Source organism: Ornithorhynchus anatinus, chromosome 5 (assembly GCF_004115215.2).
Source record: "Ornithorhynchus anatinus isolate Pmale09 chromosome 5, mOrnAna1.pri.v4, whole genome shotgun sequence".
Lineage (NCBI taxonomy): Eukaryota > Metazoa > Chordata > Mammalia > Monotremata > Ornithorhynchidae > Ornithorhynchus > Ornithorhynchus anatinus.
The window spans coordinates 60359734-60380734 of record NC_041732.1 but is presented as its reverse complement, the minus strand read 5'-3'; the positions used below and the strand labels follow the sequence as shown (position 1 = coordinate 60380734).

Below are 21001 nucleotides of genomic sequence, written 5' to 3'. Positions count from 1 at the left end.
ACCCAGACCACAGTGTTTAGGACACATTTAGAAATAGTGGAATTTTCCATATATCAGGTTCGAAACCCCCTTTCGATTCTATTACCGGCAGTGGAAATATTGACGTGACATCTTGCAAATTGACTTGTCACCCGTGGAAGAATTAAGAGAAGCAGCGTGGCCATAGAGAAGCGGCACGGCCTGGTGGATAGAGCACAGCTCTGGAAATCAGAAGGACTTGGGTTCTAATTCCGGGTACGCCTATGTCTGCTGTGCGACCTGGGCAAAGTCACTTGGCCTCAGTTCCCTCATTTGAAAATGGGGATTAGGAGTGTGAGCCCCATGTCGGATGGGGGCTGTGTCCAATCTGATTAGCTTGTATTTACTCCGGCGCTTAGTACGGTGCCTGGCACGTTGTAAGCACTTAACAAATACCATTAAAAAAGATGATCTTATCAATAATAATAATCAATAATAATTTTGGTTCAATTAAGCTCATACTATGTGCCAAGCACTGTGCTAATCACTGGGGTAGAAAGAAGATCATCAGATTGGACACATTCCCAGTCCCACATGGGGCTCCTAATGTAAAGTGATTTAAAGTGATTACAATCCCCTCTGGACTGTAAGTTCCTTGTGTACAAGGAACGTGTCTACCAACTCTGTTGTACTGTACTCTCCCAAGCGCTCAGTACAGTGCTCTGCACACAGCAAACATTCAATAAATATCGATTGATTAAGCTTATTGTGGCAAGGAAAAATGTCAAGAAACGATAAGCTGTAACTGGGGATTTTTTTCCAGCTTAAAGAAATAGTTTAAAACGATTCAGGGGTATAAATTCGATTAAATAGGTGTGTCCCACAGATATCTATTCCCTACCTACGCATGGGAAAATGAGATGGCTTGATAGGGAGAGGGGTAGAATAGAAAGACAACCGACATGATGTCCTCAAGGTTGACTCTCCCCTACCTCTCTCAATAGCTCTGCTCCACCTTTTTCTGTGATTGGGGAATATAGAAAGTTTGCTTGCTTTCAGAGAGTCCCTCTCTCTTCTTAGCATCCTGAGACGCCCCCCAGCCTCCAAGCCGGCCCCATCGAGTCAGGGGGTGGAGCGAGGCAGGGGGTAACCAGATCTGCTGGCAGAAGAATCCTTTGTGTCTAGCAAAACCTGACCTGTTCCAAAGCCAGAGCAGTTCCCTTTGAAATGAGTCCCACATTACATGGTCTTTCCCATAGATTTGGTTTAACTACCAATAAAATGATTCCAAACTTGAAAGCCTGAACCACCTTGGAAGTGGGGGAGGGGGAAAGTGTTAACATCATTAGCCTGAATACCTCTTTTCTCCGAGTTCTGTGGTTTTATTTTCTTTCGTTTTCCAAAAAGCCTGTCAGCCTGTTTGCCCTTCACCGTATGTTTTTTCCATTGCGGCGAGTTTATTATCTGAGGTTCTTCCCCGAGGAATCCCAAATCCCGCTGAGATGGCTCCCTTGAATCCCCTAGCCGAACATCATTACTATTGTCACTGTCAGTGTTTGGTGATACATTCTGATGTCCATTGCTAGTGTAGAATGGAATGGATCATTAGGCAGCACCTACTCCTGCCTGATTCACCCTCTAAATTCATCAGCAGTCCTTAAATTTGAAAATACTGGGAGGGAAGGTGGAAGGGCTGCAGGAGAACGTACTGGTCAGACAGTCGCCCCAGGGAATCACTTTGCAGAATTCCATACACCAGATACTGGGGTGAAGGATCGGAGATGCAGAGGATGGGACATGCAGAGGGAAGAGAGGACAATGTCCCTGCCTAACGAACGGCCCGTCTTCACCGAAGAAGAACGACACTCTCTACCCCAGAGCCACAGAGGATTCTGGAATCTCCGAGGGCAGGAACAGTGATTTATTCTTCCCAGTTACTCTTTCCGGTGTAACACTTGATATTCACCCCACCCTCAGCTCCACAACACTTAACAATAATAATTATGGTATTAGTTAAGTACTTTCATTCATTCATTCATTCAATAGTATTTATTGAGCGCTTACTATGTGCAGAGCATTGTACTAAGCGCTTGGAATGAACAAGTGGGCAACAGATAGAGATGGTCCCTGCTCTTTGATGGGCTTACGGTCTAATCGGGGGAGACAGACAGACGAGAACGATGGCAATGAATAGAGTCGAGGGGAAGAACATCTCGTAAAAACCGATGGCGACTAAATAGAATCGAGGCGATGTACATCTCATTAACAAAATAAATAGGGTAATGAAAATATATACAGTCGAGCGGACGAGTACGGTGCCGAGGGGATGGGAAGGGAGAGGGGGAGGAGCAGAGGGAGATGGGGGGAAAAGAGGGTTAAGCTGCGGAGAGGTGAAGGGGGGGCGGGAGAGGGAATAGAGGGAGAAGGGGAGCTCAGTCTGGGAAGGTCTCTCGGAGGAGGTGAGTTTTAAGTAGGGTTTCGAAGAGGGGAAGAGAATCAGTTTGGCGGAGGCGAGGAGGGAGGGCGTTCCGGGACCGCGGGAGGACGCGGCCCGGGGGTCGACGGCGGGACGGGCGAGACCGGGGGACGGCGAGGAGGTGGGCGGCGGAGGAGCGGAGCGTGCGGGGTGGGCGGTGGAAAGAGAGAAGGGAGGAGAGGTAGGAAGGGGCGAGGTGACGTAGAGCCTCGAAGCCTAGAGTGAGGAGTTTTTGTTTGGAGCGGAGGTCGACGGGCAACCACTGGAGGTGTTTAAGAAGGGGAGTGACGTGCCCAGAGCGTTTCTGCGGGAAGATGAGCCGGGCGGCGGAGTGAAGAATAGACCGGAGCGGGGCGAGAGAGGAGGAAGGGAGGTCGGAGAGAAGGCCGACCCGGTAGTCTAGCCGGGATCTAACGAGAGCCCGTAGCGGTAAGGTAGCCGTTTGGGTGGAGAGGAAAAGGCGGATCTTGGCGATATTGTAAAGGTGAAACCGGCAGGTGTTGGTAACTTACTATATGCCAAGCCCTGTTTTAACGGCTAGGGGAGATACAAGATAATGGGCTCCCACACAGGGCTCGCAGTCTAAGTGGTCTAAGTTCACATGTACGTATGTACAAATCTGTAATTGATTTTAAAGTCTACCTCCACCTCTAGACTGTAACCTCCTTTTGGGCAGTTTACCAGCTAATGTATTGGACCCTCCTAAGCATTTAGTGCAGTGCTCTGCACAATATGGGCTCCATAAATACCACTGATCGTTGGATCGGTAGCCTAGGGCTCTGCACATAAGGCTGTTGACTAGCTGACAAATGGATCAGGAGGAAATGCGTTTGGAGGGGCTAGTGAAGTAACTTTGGATAACCGTAGATTATTTGGGGAGAGGTGTTCCTGGGTGAGAACACACAACTTGTAGGAGAAGGTGGTTTAGTGGATAGAGCATGGGCCTGGGAGTCAGAAGGACCTGGGTTCTAATCCTGGCTCTGCTATGTGTCTGCTGTGTGACTTTGGGTAAGTCACTTCATTTCTCTAAGCCTCAGTTCCCTCATCTCTAAAGTGGGGAATAAGGGTGTGAGCCCCATGGGGGACAGGGACTGTGTCCAACCTGATTAACTTGTATCTCCCCCCAGCGCTTAGAATAGTGCTTGGCACAAAGTAAGTACTTCGCATGTGCCATAATTATTATGAAGGATTGATTCCCCAAAGGATCCTTCAATGTCTAAGGATGGATATTCTCTTCCACCAATTATAATGAGGCAGAAGAGCCCCTCCACCCTAAGCTCCCCTCTCTATTCCTTCATCCGGTCTATCCTTTCTATCCACTTCTCTAAACTATTATAAAACAGTTCTCCTATACCGCATCAAGCACGGAGCAAGATAAAGAACATCATTTAGGAAACCACTCAGGGTCTTGGAAGGCACCTTTGGACTGGACCGCTTTCAACTCAGTTCATTTGTGGGCGACCCTAAGGATCCGAACCTTAGTTTGCAGCCCCAATTCATCTCCCCAGAGGATTAACGTGGAATATTGAAAAAGTATAAATTCCCTAAAGGCTAGTACCAAGATCTAACCACCTAGAATAGTTTCACTTATCAGGTCCCCAAATCTGCCCATTTGGAAACCCTTTCATCATGAGGAGAAATAATAATAATAATGATGATGGTCATATTTGTTCAGTACTTACTCTGTGCCAAGCACCGCACTATACACTGGAGTAAAGCCAAGGTAATCAGATTAAACACAGCCCTTGCCCCACAAGGGGCTCACGGCCTAAGTAGGAGAGAGAATAGGTACTGAATCCTCATTTTGCCGATGAGGAAACTGAGTCCTAGAGAAGCCAAGGGACTTTGCCAAGGTCACCGAGCAGGGAAAAGGCGAAGTGGGAATTAAAACTGAGGTTCACTAACTCGTAGGCCCATGGTTTCTCCACTAGAACAAGCTGATTAATAATGTTGGTATTTGTTAAGCACTTACTATGTGCAGAGCACTGTTCTAAGTGCTGGGGGAGATACAGGGTCATCAGGTTGTCCCACACGAGGCTCACAGTCTTCATCCCAATTTTACAGATGAGGGAACTGAGGCACAGAGAAGTGAAGTGACTTGCCCACAGTCCCACAGCTGACAAGTGGCAGAGCCGGAATTCAAACCCATGACCTCTGACTCCCAAGCCCGTGCTCTTTCCGCGGAGCCACGCCGATTCCCAAGGATCTTGGTGCACTCTGAGACAGTAACTCATCTGTTGTTCCCTACTGTCTTTAAAACCAAAGGAAATTTCTCACTTTTAGTCTCCCTGGGAGTCTAAGTATTCTGGTATTGTCAGAAGGAGAACCTGAAACCCAGAGAGGCCAAGTGGCTGCCCAAGGTCACACAGCAAGCCCAAGGCACAGCCACGGCTAAAATTCAAGTCTCCTCTCCCCCCAGTCCCACACTCTTCCTCCCCCACATTTCACCTCCTTGTACTTCCAAGTAACTGGGATTAACACCTGGGGTGTTTCCGAGTTATAAGCCAGACTTTTTCTTTGAATTCTTTGGGGAAAACTTCCATTTATGGATTAGTATTTCTTACACCACAAAGTTGCAAGCCAAATTCTCTGCCCCTGGCTAAGACAGCTGTTCCTGTAGTCAAATGACACTCAGCGTTCGGCCTCGCAGTCTTCCGTCAGTGGGCACTAAACCCATGGGGCCGAACAGTAGACAATGCAAATCCTGCCCCAGTGGCGTTCCCATCTTTCGGTGATTAAGCTGACCTCGCCCACTAGGGCACCCTGGGAAGAACCGCAAGACCAGTGGGGGCTGGGGGGTGGGAAACAGAGTCAGGGAGGAGGTGGGGGAAGGGGGAGGAGGCATTGCTTAAGGAGAAGCCACATATTTCCCCTGAAATGAAATCCCTAATCCAGAATGGCTGCGTAGGCATCTGGCTCGCCGTACTCAAGGGAAATTTTCTCAGCCGGCTCTCGCTCCCCCCACGTTGAAGCAGTTTCTTTTCTTCTTTTCGATGGTAATGATAATAACTGTGGCATTTGTTAAGCACTTACTATGTGCCAGGCACTGTACTAGGCACCGGAATACGAATAAATTGGGTTGGACACAGTCCCTGGCTCACGTGGGGCTCACAGTTTTAATCCCCACTTTACAGATTAGGTAACTGAGGCATAGAGAAATGAAGTGACTTTCCCAGGGTCACCCAGCGGACAAGTGGCAGAGGCAGAATTAGAACTCATGTCCTTCTGACTCCCAGGCCTGTGCCCTTTCCTCTAGGCCACACTTGTATTTGTTAAGCATTTACTATGTTCCAGGCATCACACTAAACACTTCATCTCTGTTCTGGGAGAGGATCCAAGTGGCTTGGGTGGTTAATTCTATGCCTCTTCTGTCCCACCTGCTTGCTTTAAAGCCCTTTTTTTCCCCTGTATACCCTAAGAAAGGGCATCAAACTCCACTAATGTTAAAGGGACAGGAAAGAAGTAGAAGTGGAAGGGTGTCTGACTCAACAGCACCTCAGGTTTCACTCATTCCGGCAAGTTAGTGAAAGGCCTGATGAAGTTTAGGAGAAACTAGGTAATGTCACCAAAAGGTTAACCTTCAGGCAACAAATAATGTTAATAAACTGGAGAAAGAAGAGGCAGAAAAAGAGCAACTATGAAAGGAAAAGAAGGAAGAAGTTAAAGGAGGAGGAAAGGGAAGAGAGAAAGATGCAGAAGTCAAGGAAGATGGTCTAGATTTACCAAGTTCTAGACTTTGCAGGAAATCTGAGTGGCCTGAAGCCATTTAAGTCGGAGGGCGCAGTCTTATAAACTCCAAACAGAGAGTGTGCCACTTCTGTCTCCATTTCATCTCACTGAGGGAGGGAAAAGGTCAGCTTTTCTCCATTTTGCCAGTGAGGAAACTGAGACCTAAAGGGAGGAGTGATTTCCCTATGGCTAGGGTCAGTATGACCCTGGCCCCGTCTTTTTTTTACCCAGCCCGGAGTTCATGAGCCTGGGCCAATCTTTCTCCTCCATTTCTGCTCTTCTTCTGGCCCCAACCTCACCCTGGTCTTCTGGTCTTTCTCACTCTTCTCTCTGTGCAACAGATATTCACCCGCCCACTACAGGAAGCAGGGGGACGGGAGAGCTGGGACTTCAGAGAGGTTTTTTTTTGGTTTTTTTCCCCAGAATGCTTTTTGCTCTTGATTATGCTCCATCTTTTCTCTTTGCTGTGAAATTTAATCATGTTTTGTAGACCTCCGGGCCTCTGAGAGCCCAGTTCAGCAGCTGCAGTCTCATCTGGCTTGAAAGCTTATCCACATTCTTCTCTACTCCAGGAGGGGGAAAGGGCTGATGCTAGCTTCTCCTGGAACATTTACGAGGAAAAGGAAAACGCAAACTCGGCTGGGACTCCGGTGGCCCTCCGGAGGGGGTAGTCCCTGGGAGCAACAAGGAGAAGTGTAATGATCCGACTGAACAGGGGTCTCTTGGATTCTTAGTCTCAAATGAAGGATGAGGGTGTGTGCTTTAGTTGGCACAGGCTGGGAAAGATCCCATGTCTTTCTTGGCATAGGCTGGGAAGGATCCCACATCTTAGTTAATAATAAGGTTGGTATTTGTTAAGCGCTTACTACGTGCAGAGCACTGTTCTAAGCGCTGGGGTAGATGCAGGGGAATGAGGTTGTCCCACGTGAGGCTCCCAGTCTTCATCCCCATTTTACAGATGAGGGAACTGAGGCCCAGAGAAGTGAAGTGACTTGCCCACAGTCACACAGCTGACAAGGGACAGAGTCGGGATTCGAACCCATGACCTCTGACTCCCAAGCCCCGGCTCTTTCCACTGAGCCAGGCTGCTTAGTTGACACAGGTTGGTAAGGATCCCACATCTTAGTTGGCTCAGGTTGGTAAGGATCCCATGTCCTAGCTGGCACAGGCTGGGGAGGTCCTATGTTTTAGTTGACACAGGCCGGGAAGGATCCCATGTCTTAGTTAGCGCAGGCTAAGGATCCCACGTCTTAGTTGGCACATGCTGTAAAGGATCCCACATTTTAGTTGACACATGCTAGGATGAATCCCATAGCTTAGTTGGCACAGGCCAGGGAAGATGGCTTTCCCTGCCTCTGGACCGGACCACGCCTAAACCACCTCGGAAAGAAGGACATTTGTACTGTGTTTAAGAACCTCAAGGGGAACAGATATAGTCGCCTGAATTGGTCACCCATTCAACACTTATTGACCCCTACCATGGGCAGAACATTGTACTAAGGCTTTGGAAGAGCCCTCAAAGAGCCAAAATCCTACCCCGTTAGGGGGTCCTTCCTCATATCCACCATAAATCCCTTCTTCTGCGGTTCCAACCCATTTCTTCTGGCCCTGTTCTCCCTAGAGTTGAGAAACAGCTGGCCATCCTCTTCCTTAGACCTTACATGATGCCCAAGTCAGTGGGACATGGTGGGGGCCATAGTGCTCTCCAACCCCACCACGCCAAACCCCCATGGGGATGATAGGTGGGATTGTTTCAGAAACATAAGCAGGCAACCGGGTTGACAGGTGGGATTCTGAACTTCACCTTCTCTTCCTTTCCCTGAGTGTCTGTGGGTGACCTTCGCACAGTGGGACCTTGAGTAAGTAATTCCAGCGGTCTGACTCAGTTTCCCCATCTTCAAAGGCCTTCCAAAGGCCCAACTGCTTAGGACAGCGCTCTGCTCACTGTAGTGCTCAATAAATACCATCTATTGATTGATTGATGGGTGTCAGAAAGATTGTAGGGTGCTTTGAGTTGTGTGAAGACCTTAGCAGTGAATTATTATCCTCGCTCCCTATGGGAGTCTTATTAATAGGTGCATAGAGGCAGTGGGTTGAGAGGGAGACAACTAGCTGTAAAGGGATCCAAGGAAATTCAGGATTGCGTTTCCTGGAGCGACTCTATTTTGGTCAGTCAATTAATTTGCACATATCCTAGTAGAGAAGCAGCATGGCCTAATGGACAGAACGCGGGCCTGGGAGTCAGAAGAACTTGGGTTCTAATTCCTACTCTGCCACTTGTCTGCTGGACAAGTTATTTAATTAAATTCAATTAGTTATTTAATTTCTCTGTGCCTCAGTTTCCTTATCAATAAAATAGAGATTCAATACCTCTTCTTCCTCCTACGTAGGCTGTGAGCCCCATGAGGGACAGGAACTGTGTTTGACTTAATAATAAGAGTGTTATTGTTAAACGCTGGTGACGAGAAGCAGCATGGCCTAGTGGATAGAGCTTGAGCCTGGGAATCAGAAGCAACTGGGTTCTAATCCCAGATCTGCCGTGTGACTTGGGGCAAGTCACTTGACGTCTCTCGGCCTTAGTTCCCTCAGCTGTAAAATGGGGATTAAGACCGTGAGTATGTGGGACAGGGACTGTGTCCAATCTAATTACCTTGTATCTACCCTAGTGCTTATTATAGTGGCTGGCACATAGTAACCATTTAACAAATACCACAATTATGATTATGCCAAGCCCTGTACTAGGCCCTGAAGCAGAAACCATATCCACTTCAAGCAGCGTGGCTCAGTGGAAAGAGCATGGGCTTTGGAGTCAGAGGTCATGAGTTCGAATCCCAGCTCTGCCACTTGTCAGCTGTGTGACTGTGGGCAAGTCACTTCACTTCTCTGGGCCTCAGTTACCTCATCTGTAAAATGGGGATTAAGACTGTGAGCCCCATGTGGGACAACCCGATTCCCCCGTGTCTCCCCCAGCGCTTAGAACAGTGCTCTGCACATAGTAAGCGCTTAACAAATACCAACATTATTATTAACATTATTAAACCCAGACCCGACTATCTTGTATCTACCCCAGCACTTCATACAGTCCTTGGCCCATCGTGAGTGCTTAACAAAGATCCATAATTATTAGTATTTAACATTGAAATCAAAGGAGTGAACTATTCATCAGTCCCCTTTCCTTCATTCATTTTTTAGATTGGGCTGTCAGGTGACCATGGAGTAGACACATACCCTAACCTTGTCTTGCCAATGAATAATTTCCCATAATTGGCTGGGTAGGAATTGACAGTGCTTTTATGCCGTGAGGGTGGGAGAAAATGATGGTTCTATTGGATAAAGTTCTCTCCGCTCCTAGAAGCAGCATGGAGTAGATAGGGCAATAGCGGATAGAGCACGGGCCGGGGAGTTAGGAGGACCTGGGTTCTTATCTCAGCTCTGCCACTTGGCAGCTGTGTGACTTTGGGCTACTCACTTAACTTCTCTGTGCCTCAGTTACCTCATCTATAAAATGGAGATTAAAGCTGTGAGCCCCTCTTGGCACCTGGATTGTGTCCAACCTGATTATCCTGTATCTACCCCACGCTTATTACAGTGCCTGGCACATAGTAAGCACTTAACAAATACCATTTAAAAAAAATAAGGGAGGAGGCTGAATAAAAAATAAGTGCAGGCTGCGACCTACTTTGTTCCCTTTTAAAATTTTGTATTTAATTTAATTCTATTCACATTTATCGAGGGCCTCCAGTTTGAATAGAGACCTAGGGCTGTAACCTCGACTGGCCTGAGGTTCTGGCAGGATCCTTAGGGGTAATAATAATAATGATGGCATTTGTTAAGTCTTACTATGTGCAAAGCACTGTTCTAAGCGCTGGGGAGGATACAGGGTCATCAGGTTGTCCCACGCGGGGCTCACAGTCTTCATCCCCATTTTCCAGGTGAGGGAACTGAGGCACAGAGAAGTTAAGTAACTTGCCCAAAGTCACTCAGCTGACATGATTTGAACCCATGACCTCTGAGTCCCCAGCCCGTGCTCTTTCCACTGAGCCACGCTGCTTCTCAGGGTAGGGCAGGGTTTGCTTGTATTCATTCAATTGTATTTATTGAGCGCTCTCTATGTGCAGAGCCCTTTTCTAAACACTTGGGAGAGTACAATTCAATACTAAACAGATGCATTCCCTGCCCAAGGAATAGGGGAGACAGATATGTTAAAATAATTTATAGATAGGAGAAGGGACAAAAGATAAGAATATGGACACAAGTGCTGTGGGCCAGGTGTGAGTAACGAGTACTTAAAGGGTACGGACCCAAGAGCACAGATGATGCAGAAGGGAGAGTGAAAAGAGTGGGGAAATGACAGGTTAGTTGGGGAAGGCTTCTTGGAGGAGGTGTGATTTTAGTAGGACTTCGAAGATGAGGAGAGCGGTGGTCTGTGGGATATGAAAAGGGAAGGAGTTCCGGGCCAGAGAAAGAATTTGAGCAAGGGGTTGGCAGACTATCTCCTGCACTGGACCAGGGAAAGTGAGGCAGGGTTAGAAAGATGCGGTCTTTGCTCCAAAGAACTTCAGATTTCATTAGGGCAGGACAGGGTAACGCAGATCCAGTAGCTGCCTTCAGTTCAAGGGAAAGCCCAAATGATGTCACGCTACTGAGCAGGTTGGGTCTGAACCCCCACTCCTGCTTAGTTGAGGAAACCCCCCCGGAAGATCCGGGAGGGGCTTTGGGCTGTGAAGGTTGGGAGTGATTTGGATCTTAGGGGAAGAGACGTTACTTGCCAAGGGCTAAAACTCCACGGACAGAAAAACAAACCGACGTTGGGTTGGCATCAGGGGAGAGAGGAAAGAAGTTCCGGGGTGGGTTGGAGTGGAGGGTGGGAGGTCTCAGCTCCTCATTTCTCCCCTTCCATCTCCCCCCCCCCCCCGTCTCAGGTGTGGTTCAGCAACCGCAGAGCCCGGTGGCGTAAACAGGCGGGAGCCAATCAGCTTGCAGCTTTCAACCACCTTCTGCCGGGGGGCTTCCCACCCACGGGCATGCCGACGCTCCCTCCTTACCAGCTGCCGGACTCCACCTACTCCACCACCACCATTTCCCAAGGTGAGTTTGGGGACCAGGGCTGGGAGGGGCGTTGCCCCTCCTCTTACATCCCTGGCAACCCCCTTGGTTGAGTCTTGGTTAGAGAAGCAGCTCGGCCTACTGGAAAGAGGTCGGGCCTGGGAGTCAGAGGACTTGGGTTCTAATCCGGGCCCTGCCAGTTGCTTGCTGTATGACTTTGGGCAAGCCACTTTACTTCTCAGTGCCTCACTTTCCACACCTGTAAAATGGGGTTTCAAGACCCGTTGTCCCTCCTACTTAAGACTGGGAGCCCCCATGTGGGACAGGGAGTGTATCCAACCTAATTCATGTGTACTTACCAAAGCACTTAGAACAGTGTTTGCACATAGTAAGTGCTTAACATTGTACCATAAAACAAAGTAACAAACAAACAACCCTCAGGCAGAGCCTGGGTGGGGACTCGCCAAATAATTCATTCAATTTGATTGATTCATTCATTCAATCATATTGACTGAGCACTTACTGTGTGCAGAGCACTGTACTAAGCACTTGGGAAAGTGCAATACAACAATAAACAGTCACGTTCCCCGCTTACAACGAGCTTACAGTCTAGAGGATGAGTTTACCGTCTAGAGGACTGTAACTCTAATATCTCAAACCTGTAATTTGGCAGAAAGAAAGAACCTGGGTTTTAATCCCAGCTCTGCCAATTGCTTGCTGTGTGACCTTGGCCAAGTCACTTAACTTTCCCGGGCCTAGTTTCCTCAACTGTAAAATGGGGATTAAATCCTACTCCCTCCTCCTTTAATCGTATTTATTGAGCACATACTGCGTGCAGAGCACTGTACTTAGACTGTGAATCCCATGTGGGACAGGGACGGTGTCCAACCTGATAAACTTATATCTACCCTAGTCCTTTAGAACAGTGTTTGACACATAGCTTAACAAATATCATGAAAAATTCTTTTTTAAAAAGACCCCATTCCTGCCTCTTTGAGATGCAGGTAGGGCAGTGCCTCACTGGGGTCATCTCTCCACTAATCAGTTGTGTTTCTTCCTAAACCAATTCTTGGGTAGAAACTTTTGTTTTAGCCACAGTTGCATATGAGACTAGCCAATCACAGAGTCCCTAGGTCACTCTGACTGTGGATGCCAAGTCCACAACGAAACCTCCACCCAGGACCAGACTGGTTCCAAACTTCTTCCTGGGAAATCCCATTTTAACCCTCGGAGTGGGGTGTTCGAGAGGTGGGGACCTTGTCCTTGGACCTGCAGGTGGTCTAGCTGGTGGATAGAGCCCAGAGTGAGGATTTAAGTGAACGGGGCTCTGCTCCCAACGTGCCCTTTCACCCGCTGAGTGGCCTTGGGCTAGCCTCTTCCCCTCCCTGAGCCTCGCCTGCAAAAAGGGGAGAATAATCCTTTCTGTAGAATGAAGAAGTCTCACTAGCCTCTCTCTCCGGTATCTCGGCAGATGGGGGTAGTACAGTGCACCGGCCCCAGCCTCTCCCACCTTCCACCATGCACCAGGGAGGACTGGCAGCCGCTGCGGCCGCCGCGGACACCAGCTCCGCGTACGGCGCCCGCCACAGCTTCTCCAGCTACTCCGACAGCTTCATGAACCCAACGGCTCCGACCAACCACATGAACCCTGTCAGCAACGGCCTGTCTCCTCAGGTATGTCACCCCTCTGCCCCCCTTTCCCACTCCAGTGGTAATGTGCCAGGTGACGAGAAGGCCTCAAGGCTGCCCAACACCCCCTGGGGAAAACAAGCCAGGGGGAGGCTTGGAGAAGGATGGCAGCATGCGGTGATATGGTTCTATTGAAGGAAGGAGGCATTCTTTCATTCCCAAGGAAGCCGATCTTCTCCTTGAGCTACTCCGATCTCCGACGGAGAGACTGTACTTACCTGATGGTCTAGGCTGTGAGACCGCAGAACGGGTGACCCAAAAATGGGTTGGAATCTGTATCTCTGGACATCTTGGAGGTTAATACAGATCCTCCTCAGGCCGAGATGCACGTGGTACAGTCCTGACAAGAAACAGGGAGCTGAACCAATTGACCTATGAGTTGCTTTTTAGCTGGTGGAGGCTCTGACTGTTTTCGATCTCCAGTTTTCCTGAGTGTCGATGTCGTGTCGGGCAGCGCACAGACTTAGCTTGAGCTTTGACTTTCTCCCAGTGAAATCACCACCTACGATGGGCAGAAGCTATATCTATTAAGAGGCCAGAACCGGATGAGAACCGTGCCGTCCAAAGCAAAGACTTGGAGAATCAGCTTTCCTCCGGTCATCGGTGGTTTCTCTGAGTGTTTCTTGAGAAAGAGGAATCACAATTGATCATTTGATCCCTTGGTGAGGACGGGATTTAGCTAAGGGACTTACGTGGGCCGAGATTGAGTTTACCAACTTCATTGGGTTGTATTTCCACAAGTGCTTAGTACAGCGTTCCGCACACAGTAAGTGCTTGATAAATACCAGTGATGGATTGGTGTGGGAGAAGCTCAGAATGGGCTACTCCCTTTTGCTCACCTGTGTTTCTGTTCTCTGGATTCTCCTTCAGGTCACTTAGCTGTGCATGGTACCTTGGTGGGCTTTATCTGGTGGTTCCAAACTGGTCCTGTAGCTGGGAGAAAGAAAGTGGAGATCCAGTGATTTGCCATTTTATGCCTTCCACATGACTTGTTGCAAAGGGATAAGGAGTAAAGGAGGGTGAATTGGCAGGATAGCTACCCCTCCTCCCTTTGGGGACAGGTTGGAAAGTCTAGAGATGCTGCCCAGGAACTTTTCGGGTCCAGTTTCTGCTCCTCATTCTTCCACCGCAGCAATGAAGTAGATGCATTAAACAGTTTTCTGGGGATTTCCAAAGGGGAGGTTACTGGGAGAACAAGGAAACAAAATGGGTCCAGCAGTAACTGTATGCAACTGACTTCTAGAATGCTGCTTTCATTGCTGAGGTTTGGGGCCTTAGGGGTTCCACCTTCTCCCCTCCTGCTCCCCCCGCCACCTCCCACCTGAATAATCAGGGTGTGTGCTCCAAATTGACTTTTCAGGAACGGGATGTGAGAGAGAGTCTCCCATGGTTTCTCCCTCATTTTGCAGAAGAAAGAGGTTCTGAGAAGCTGATAAACAGTAGGAACTTTAGAGCTGAGTCTGAACACTGACCCTGGAAGTGTGACTATGAGGAACAGTCTGGACTCAAAGAAAGCAGGGATTCCCCTGTAGATTGTCAGCTCAATATGGGCAGGGATCACATCTATCAACTCTATTATATTGTACTTTCCCAGGTGCTTAGTACAGTGCTGTGCACACAGCAAATGCTCCAAAAATCCCACTGATTGATTGATGGATGGATTGATAGGGATCTCGGAATGGTAACCAATAGTATTAATATTCTGGATGCACCAAATGGTAGTGGGAATAAGTGAGGGGGTGTGTGTGCGTAAACAAGCATTGCACGTATCTGCCTGTGACATTATTCCAGGTCTCTCCGATTTACCAGATTCCCTGAAGCCACCAGTTTTTTTTTTTTATGGTATTTGTTAGGCACTTATCATGTGTCAAGCACTGTTCCAAGCGTTGGGGTAGATATGAGTTAATCAGGGTGGACACAGTCCTCTCCCTCATGGGGATCACAGTCTAAATAGGATTCAATCTCTGGATTGAATCTCCACTTTGCAGTTGAGGAAACCGAGGCACAGAGAAGTTAAGCGATTTGCCCAACGTCATATGGCAGGCAAGTGGTTTAAAGAGGAACCTCTTGGATTCTGTCTCTTCCTCTGGATGGAACTGATGAACCCACTATTTTAACAAGCTCATTCACAGTCCCTGACTGGTGTAAAGGGGAAGTTGGGGGAAAAAATTGGCAATTCAAAATTGAGATCATTTCTATTAGGCTGCCAATGTGACGGGTCCCTGGTTTCCTCTCCTGACAAGTGGGATGGGGAATTTCCTTGCAGCTCATTTGAGGGAAAAGGAAGGGGACTGGATCCCCACTCTTGCAGAGACTCTACGTTTGCTGTTGTTCCGGAGTGCCCTATCCAGTTACTCCGGGATTGGGTGTCCCAGTCAGGATCCACCAGACAGGCTTGGTCCTGGTAATTGAAATTCTATAGGAGGGTATTTTCATTTTCACAGAAGAAAAGAGGGATTAGGTTTGGGCTCGGCAGACTTGACCTCTCTCCAGACAGAGAGCGGAGATGCTGCCCTGCTTTGAGTTGGCTCAGTGTCTGCAGGGGAAACATCTGTCCCTCTTTTCGCTGCTGTGGGCTGGGCGGGGGGATTTGGGGGCACATCTGTGCCCATTCCAGGCTGCCCTGGGTAGTTCAGGCATCCACTTGCTTGGAGGCAGGAGGCTAGGCCAGATGACCTCTTGAGGTTCTTTTTGGCACTATGATTCTCTGATTTCACTAGCTCTGGTCCTGAGCTGGTCTGCTCCTGCCAGGCTTCCCTTTCCCATTCTGGAGCCCTCCCCCCCATACCCAGAGAGAGTGGATTTGCCATACTCCATTCCTCCGGGACTTCCTTCCCAACCAGACTCAATCCCAGAACTGGCCCCAACTGATATTTTTTGCCTCAATTTTGGGTTCCAGGCCTGACTCCATCACTGTGAAGCTGAATGGGCTTGGGGTATCCATTAGTCCATTGACAAAAGAGCAGTGTGTCCTAGTGGAAAGAGCATGGGTTTGGGAGTCAGAGGACCTGGGTTCTAATTCCTGCTCTGCCGCTTACCTGTTGTGTGACCTTGGACAAGTCACTCATTTTTTCTGTGCCTCGGTTTCCTTCTCTTTAAAATGGGGATTCAATAGCTGTTTTCCCTCCTACTTCGACTGTGACCCTTATGTGGACGGCAACCGTGTTCAACCTGATTATACTCTATTTACCCTAGCACTTAGTAATAAACGTGTAACAAATATCATTATTTGTTATATAATTATTAGTTTTAAAAAACCTACAGGTCCATTAATAATAGTACCCTCTCCACCTACCCCAACTTCATAGACTTAAGGTTCTACCAACGGACGTCTAAAACCCAGTGCAACATACTCTAGTTCCGTATAACATAGCTTCAGTTTCGGCTAACCTTTCTCGCCCCCTTCCCCAGCTTGTTTCTTTTAGGTCCAAACATTTCTTTCAGCCGCTGGACCAAACGGGCCAGTGGTAATTGGCAGGTCTGATTTCAGGCTTTAATACCCTCGTGGAGATGGGCCTTAACTGATCTGCACCATCACTACCAACCGCAGCAGCAATATCCGTTTGGGGATCCTTAGAAAGGGAAGTCTACCTGCTTCTTCTTGTTTTGGTGGAAAGAGGGCAAAAGATCTTAAGCTTGCTACCTTCTTAGAAATGCCCCTGAATCCAGCTAAGCGCTCAATAAATACTATTGAATGAGTGAATGAATATTCATATATATATATATATATGTAAAGTTCAGCCGTTTGGATTCCTGTGAGATTTTTGGAAGCCCGAAGAATCCTTCACCTCTACAAACTCATCCTTCTTCTTCCCCCTAGTGGAGAAGGCTAACAAAGTTTATCTTCCCAAGTTGAGAGGGAAAACCCAGCCTGACGGACTCGTCGTGCGATCATATGAGCTCTCAAATGAGATATTTTATTTTTTTCTTCTTGGTTAATGGTATTTAATAATAATAATGTTGGTATTTGTTAAGCGCTTACTATGTGCAGAGCCCTGTTGTAAGCGCTGGGGTAGATGCAGGGTAATCAGGTTGTCCCACGTGGGGCTCGCAGTCTTAATCCCCATTTTAATAATAGTAATTATGACATTTGTTAAACGCTTATTATGTGCAAAGCACTGTTCTAAGCGCTGGGGAGGATACAAGGTCATCAGCTTGTCCCATGAGGGGCTCACAGTCTTCATCCCCGTTTTGCAGTCGAGGGAACTGAGGCACAGAGAAGTTAAGTGACTTGCCCAAAGTCACACAGCTGACAGGCGGCGGAGCCGGGATTTGAACCCATGAGCTCTGAGTCCCCAGCCCGTGCTCTTTGCACTGAGCCACGCTGCTTACAGATGAGGTAACTGAGGCACAGAGAAGTGAAGTGACTTGCCCAAAGTCACACAGCTGACAGGTGGCGGAGCCGGGATTTGAACCCATGACCTCTGACTCCCAAGCCTCGCTGCTTCTTAAGCGCATACTGTGGGCCAGGCCCTGTCTTAAGCACTGGGGTAGATGCAAGCTAATCAGGTTCACAGGTCTCTCTCCCGAAGGGCAGAGAAGAGAGTTTGTTTCAGACTCGTGGTAAACACGGTCCATTAGTTCTATTGATCCGAATTTCCGCAGCCTGGCCTAAGTGGATAGAGCACAGGCCTGGGAGTCGGAAGGACCTGGGTTCTAATCCAGATTCTGATTAGAGACTAATCCAGAGACTTCTCTATGCCTCGTCTTAAAAATGGTAACTCATCTGGAAAATGGGATTTAAGACTGTGAGCCCCTTGTGGGACAAGGACTTTGTCCAACCTGATTATCTCGTATCTGCCCCAGCACTTAGTACAGTGTCTGGCACATAGTGAGAGCTTAACAAATATCACAATTATTATTGTTGTTATCCACATAGACCAACTGTGGAAAAGATCTGAGATTCACTCTTTAGATTTTTTAATCCCCTCGGTCAATCAGTGGCATTTATTGAGCACTTACTGTGTGCAGAGCACTGATCTGAGTACTTGGGAGACGCCACTATAACAGAGCTGATAGACAAGGAACTTACAGTCTAGAGGAGGAGCCCTCCTCTCCTGGGGACAGATATTCCATCACCCCCTGACTCTGGGGCAGTTAGGGTGTTTGTTTTTCACCACCACGGTATCCTCCGCTAGAGAAGACTTGTTGGTGCCTTTGTCTTTCTCCAAGTCCTAGAGTCCCTTGATGGAGTTTTTCTGTTCGGCAGGTGTTTCTTTTCCGTCTCCTCAATCAATTAATTAATCCATCAATGGTATTTACTGAGCACTTACTAAGTGCTTGGTAGGTGTGTTCTCCCGCTCACAAGGAGCTTATCTTTCCACATTCCCTCTTGCCCTTCAGTTTCATTTTGTTTTGTTTTTAATGGTGTTTGTTAAGCGCTTACTTTGTGGTAGGCATTATACTAAGCGCTGGGGCAGATGAGAGATAATCGGGTTGGACACAGTCCCTGTTCCACATAGAGCTCACAGTCTTGATCCCCATTTTACAGATGAGGTAGCTGAGGCACAGAGAAGTGACTTGCCCAGGGTCACACAATAGACAAGGGACAGTCCAGGGATTGGAACCCAGGTTCTCTGACGCTCAGGCCCATACTTTTTCCCCTAGGCTATACTGCTTCTCCCCGGACCAGGGTTACTTGGCTCCGTCAGCTCATTTTGGCTGCTCCTCAACTGCCAATCAATCCATCAATCAACCAGTGGTATTTTCTGAGTGCTTACTGTGTTCAGAGCTCTGTACTAAGTGCTTGTGAGAGGACACTTCTTGGGTTGGCAGGTGTTACCCGCTCCTCTCTGCTGATCTCTCATTCCTGACTGCCCAACTCTTCCTCACACCCTTCAGCTTCCCACGGTCTGATGCCTTCTCACCCCTCTGTCCACCTGCTGCTGTTCGCCATCTTCTGAGCCCACCCTCTGCTTGCCCAAAACGTTCTCGGCCTCTAGTCTCTTCCCTGCCTCCTCTCCCTTCCCGTTCTGATCTGTCTTCCCAGATCTCTCCTTTCCCAGGGAGAGAGAGGCCGTCAGAGAGACCTTTTCCCCAATCATTCTCCATTTGGAAACTATGGATCCAAGATCTGATCCTCCCCTCCCTGAGACTCCTCCTTGCAATCCGGACCCAGTGGCCCTGCCCTCTCAGAAGGTATGGTAGCGGTTGTCCCTGAGAGGACCAGCTTGGCTTTCTCACTTTCCGCCACTCATATACACTCTCCGTCCCGGCCGCCGTTCCATTTGCAGGGTCAGATTGGTACCCGAGGTCTAGGGCAGGAGGTGAGAGGCTTATTGCCAGATAAACATAGTGTATGTTGTCCCCCCGCAGCTCCCTTTTCACCTCATGTGCCCTTCCTTCCCCATCCCAGCCTCCCAGCTGAGCAAAGTATGGCCTACTAAAAAGATCCTGGGCCTGGGAGTCAAGAGACTTGGGTTCTAATCCTGGCTCCTCTCCTTGCGATATGATCTTGGGCAAGTCAGTGGCTTCTCTATGCCTAGGTTTCCTCATTTGTCAAATGGAGATTTCTTCCCTCTATACGGTGAGCCCCACGTGGTAATTGTTTCCTGGTATTTGTTAAGAGCTTACTTTGTGCCAGTGAGTGCTGGGGTAGCTAGAGGATAATAGGGTTGGACACAGTCTCTGTCTCACATTGCAGATGAGGTAACCGAGACACAGAGAAGCGAGCTGACTTGTCCAAGGTCACAGAGCAGACGAGTGGTGGAACCGGGATTAGAACCCTGACTTCCAGGTCCATGCTCTTTCCACTAGGCCACACTGCTCTACATCCCATTGTGACTGTGGGCAAGTCACTTCACTTCTCTGTGCCTCAGTTACCTCATCCGTAAAATGGGGATGAAGACCGGGAGCCTCACGTGGGACGACCTGATTACCCTGTATCTCCCCCAGTGCTTAGAACAGTGCTCTGCACATAGTAAGCGCCTGGCAAATACCAACGTTATTATCCCAGGGGACACAGAAGCAGAGAGCTCTCTGAGACAGAGGCTGGGTCTGATCTGATTGTATCTCCCCACACTTAGCACAATTCTAAGCATATGGCAAGTGCTTAACCAATACCACAGTTGTTATCATCAAAACCATGGGGATTTGTTCTCTGTTTGCACTTTTAAGCACAGGGTCTCTTCCAGATTTGGAGACTGGGTGTCCTGCAGCCCCATCCCTATAGGTAGGTACCTTTGGATTGATACTCTTGCAGCACTTTGGACAAGGCTGAACTCTCTGCTTCCGTGTTCCCTGGGATGTAGACAGGCCGAGGAGCACCTGTAAGAGCTAAAGATAGACGATCAGAGAAACCAAGGAGAAGGCTCTTTTACTTTCTTGTTTGGGACTCGAAACTCCTTCCATCTCTGCCCTTTCTCACTGTCTTCTTTTTTTTTTTGTTTGTTTGGGTTGACACCACGTCTATAATAAGCATTTAAAATGAGCCTTGCTGGACTAGGAACAAGGAAGTGGGAGGGAGAGGGAGATTTGTAGAGAGGAAGGGTTTTTGGGGGGGGGAGGAGGGCGGGGGCGTTAAATAGCCCAGAATTAAAAAAAAAAACTGATGCAAATCACTAGTAGGAGAGAAAATTATGTGCAATTACTCACTTATATTGGGCGGCTTTGCCCAGACCAACCAACAAGATCTCATTAACAACCAGAAAATAAGATTGAAATGGTGTGTAAAAGAGCTGAAAAATGAATTTGAATGCTGCATTTGTCCACAATTACCCCCTCCTTCACACATATTTTATTGCAATTTTTTTATTATTCTTAATCTTTCCATCCCTCAAAGCAGATTGGGGACATTCTGGCATTACGGGGCTGCAGGAGGAAGGGCAGGGGATTTCCCATCCCCTGAAAGGAGACCCCGCTCGCGCAAATTTTCAAGGGTTGGGTTTTGGAGGGATAAGAATTCATTTCTCCAGCTTATCTTATTGTAGAAACATTTTGCTTCTAATATTCTTTCACCTCGGCCATCCTACACAATCTTTTTTCTTCTCCAGGGTTTCTCACATATGTACACCCGCCTGCTGCTGCCCGCCTTCACCCCTGGATTTCCTCTCTTCCCTTTCCCCTTTTCCTTGCTCTATCTCCTTCCCTCCCAAAGGCTCTCTC

General features: G+C 48.3%; 1 protein-coding gene across 2 annotated transcripts in view; it reads left to right on the top strand.

Annotated features, from left to right (window-relative positions):
* PAX7 (paired box 7) overlaps positions 1-21001 on the top strand; it is a 181958-nt gene that overhangs the window by 100437 nt on the left and 60520 nt on the right. For both annotated transcript variants that reach the window (XM_029064452.2, XM_029064451.2), the window contains exons 6-7: positions 11086-11251; positions 12681-12883. In XM_029064452.2, the coding sequence (XP_028920285.1) occupies positions 11086-11251; positions 12681-12883 (369 nt within the window). The remainder of the gene's footprint in view (positions 1-11085; positions 11252-12680; positions 12884-21001) is intronic.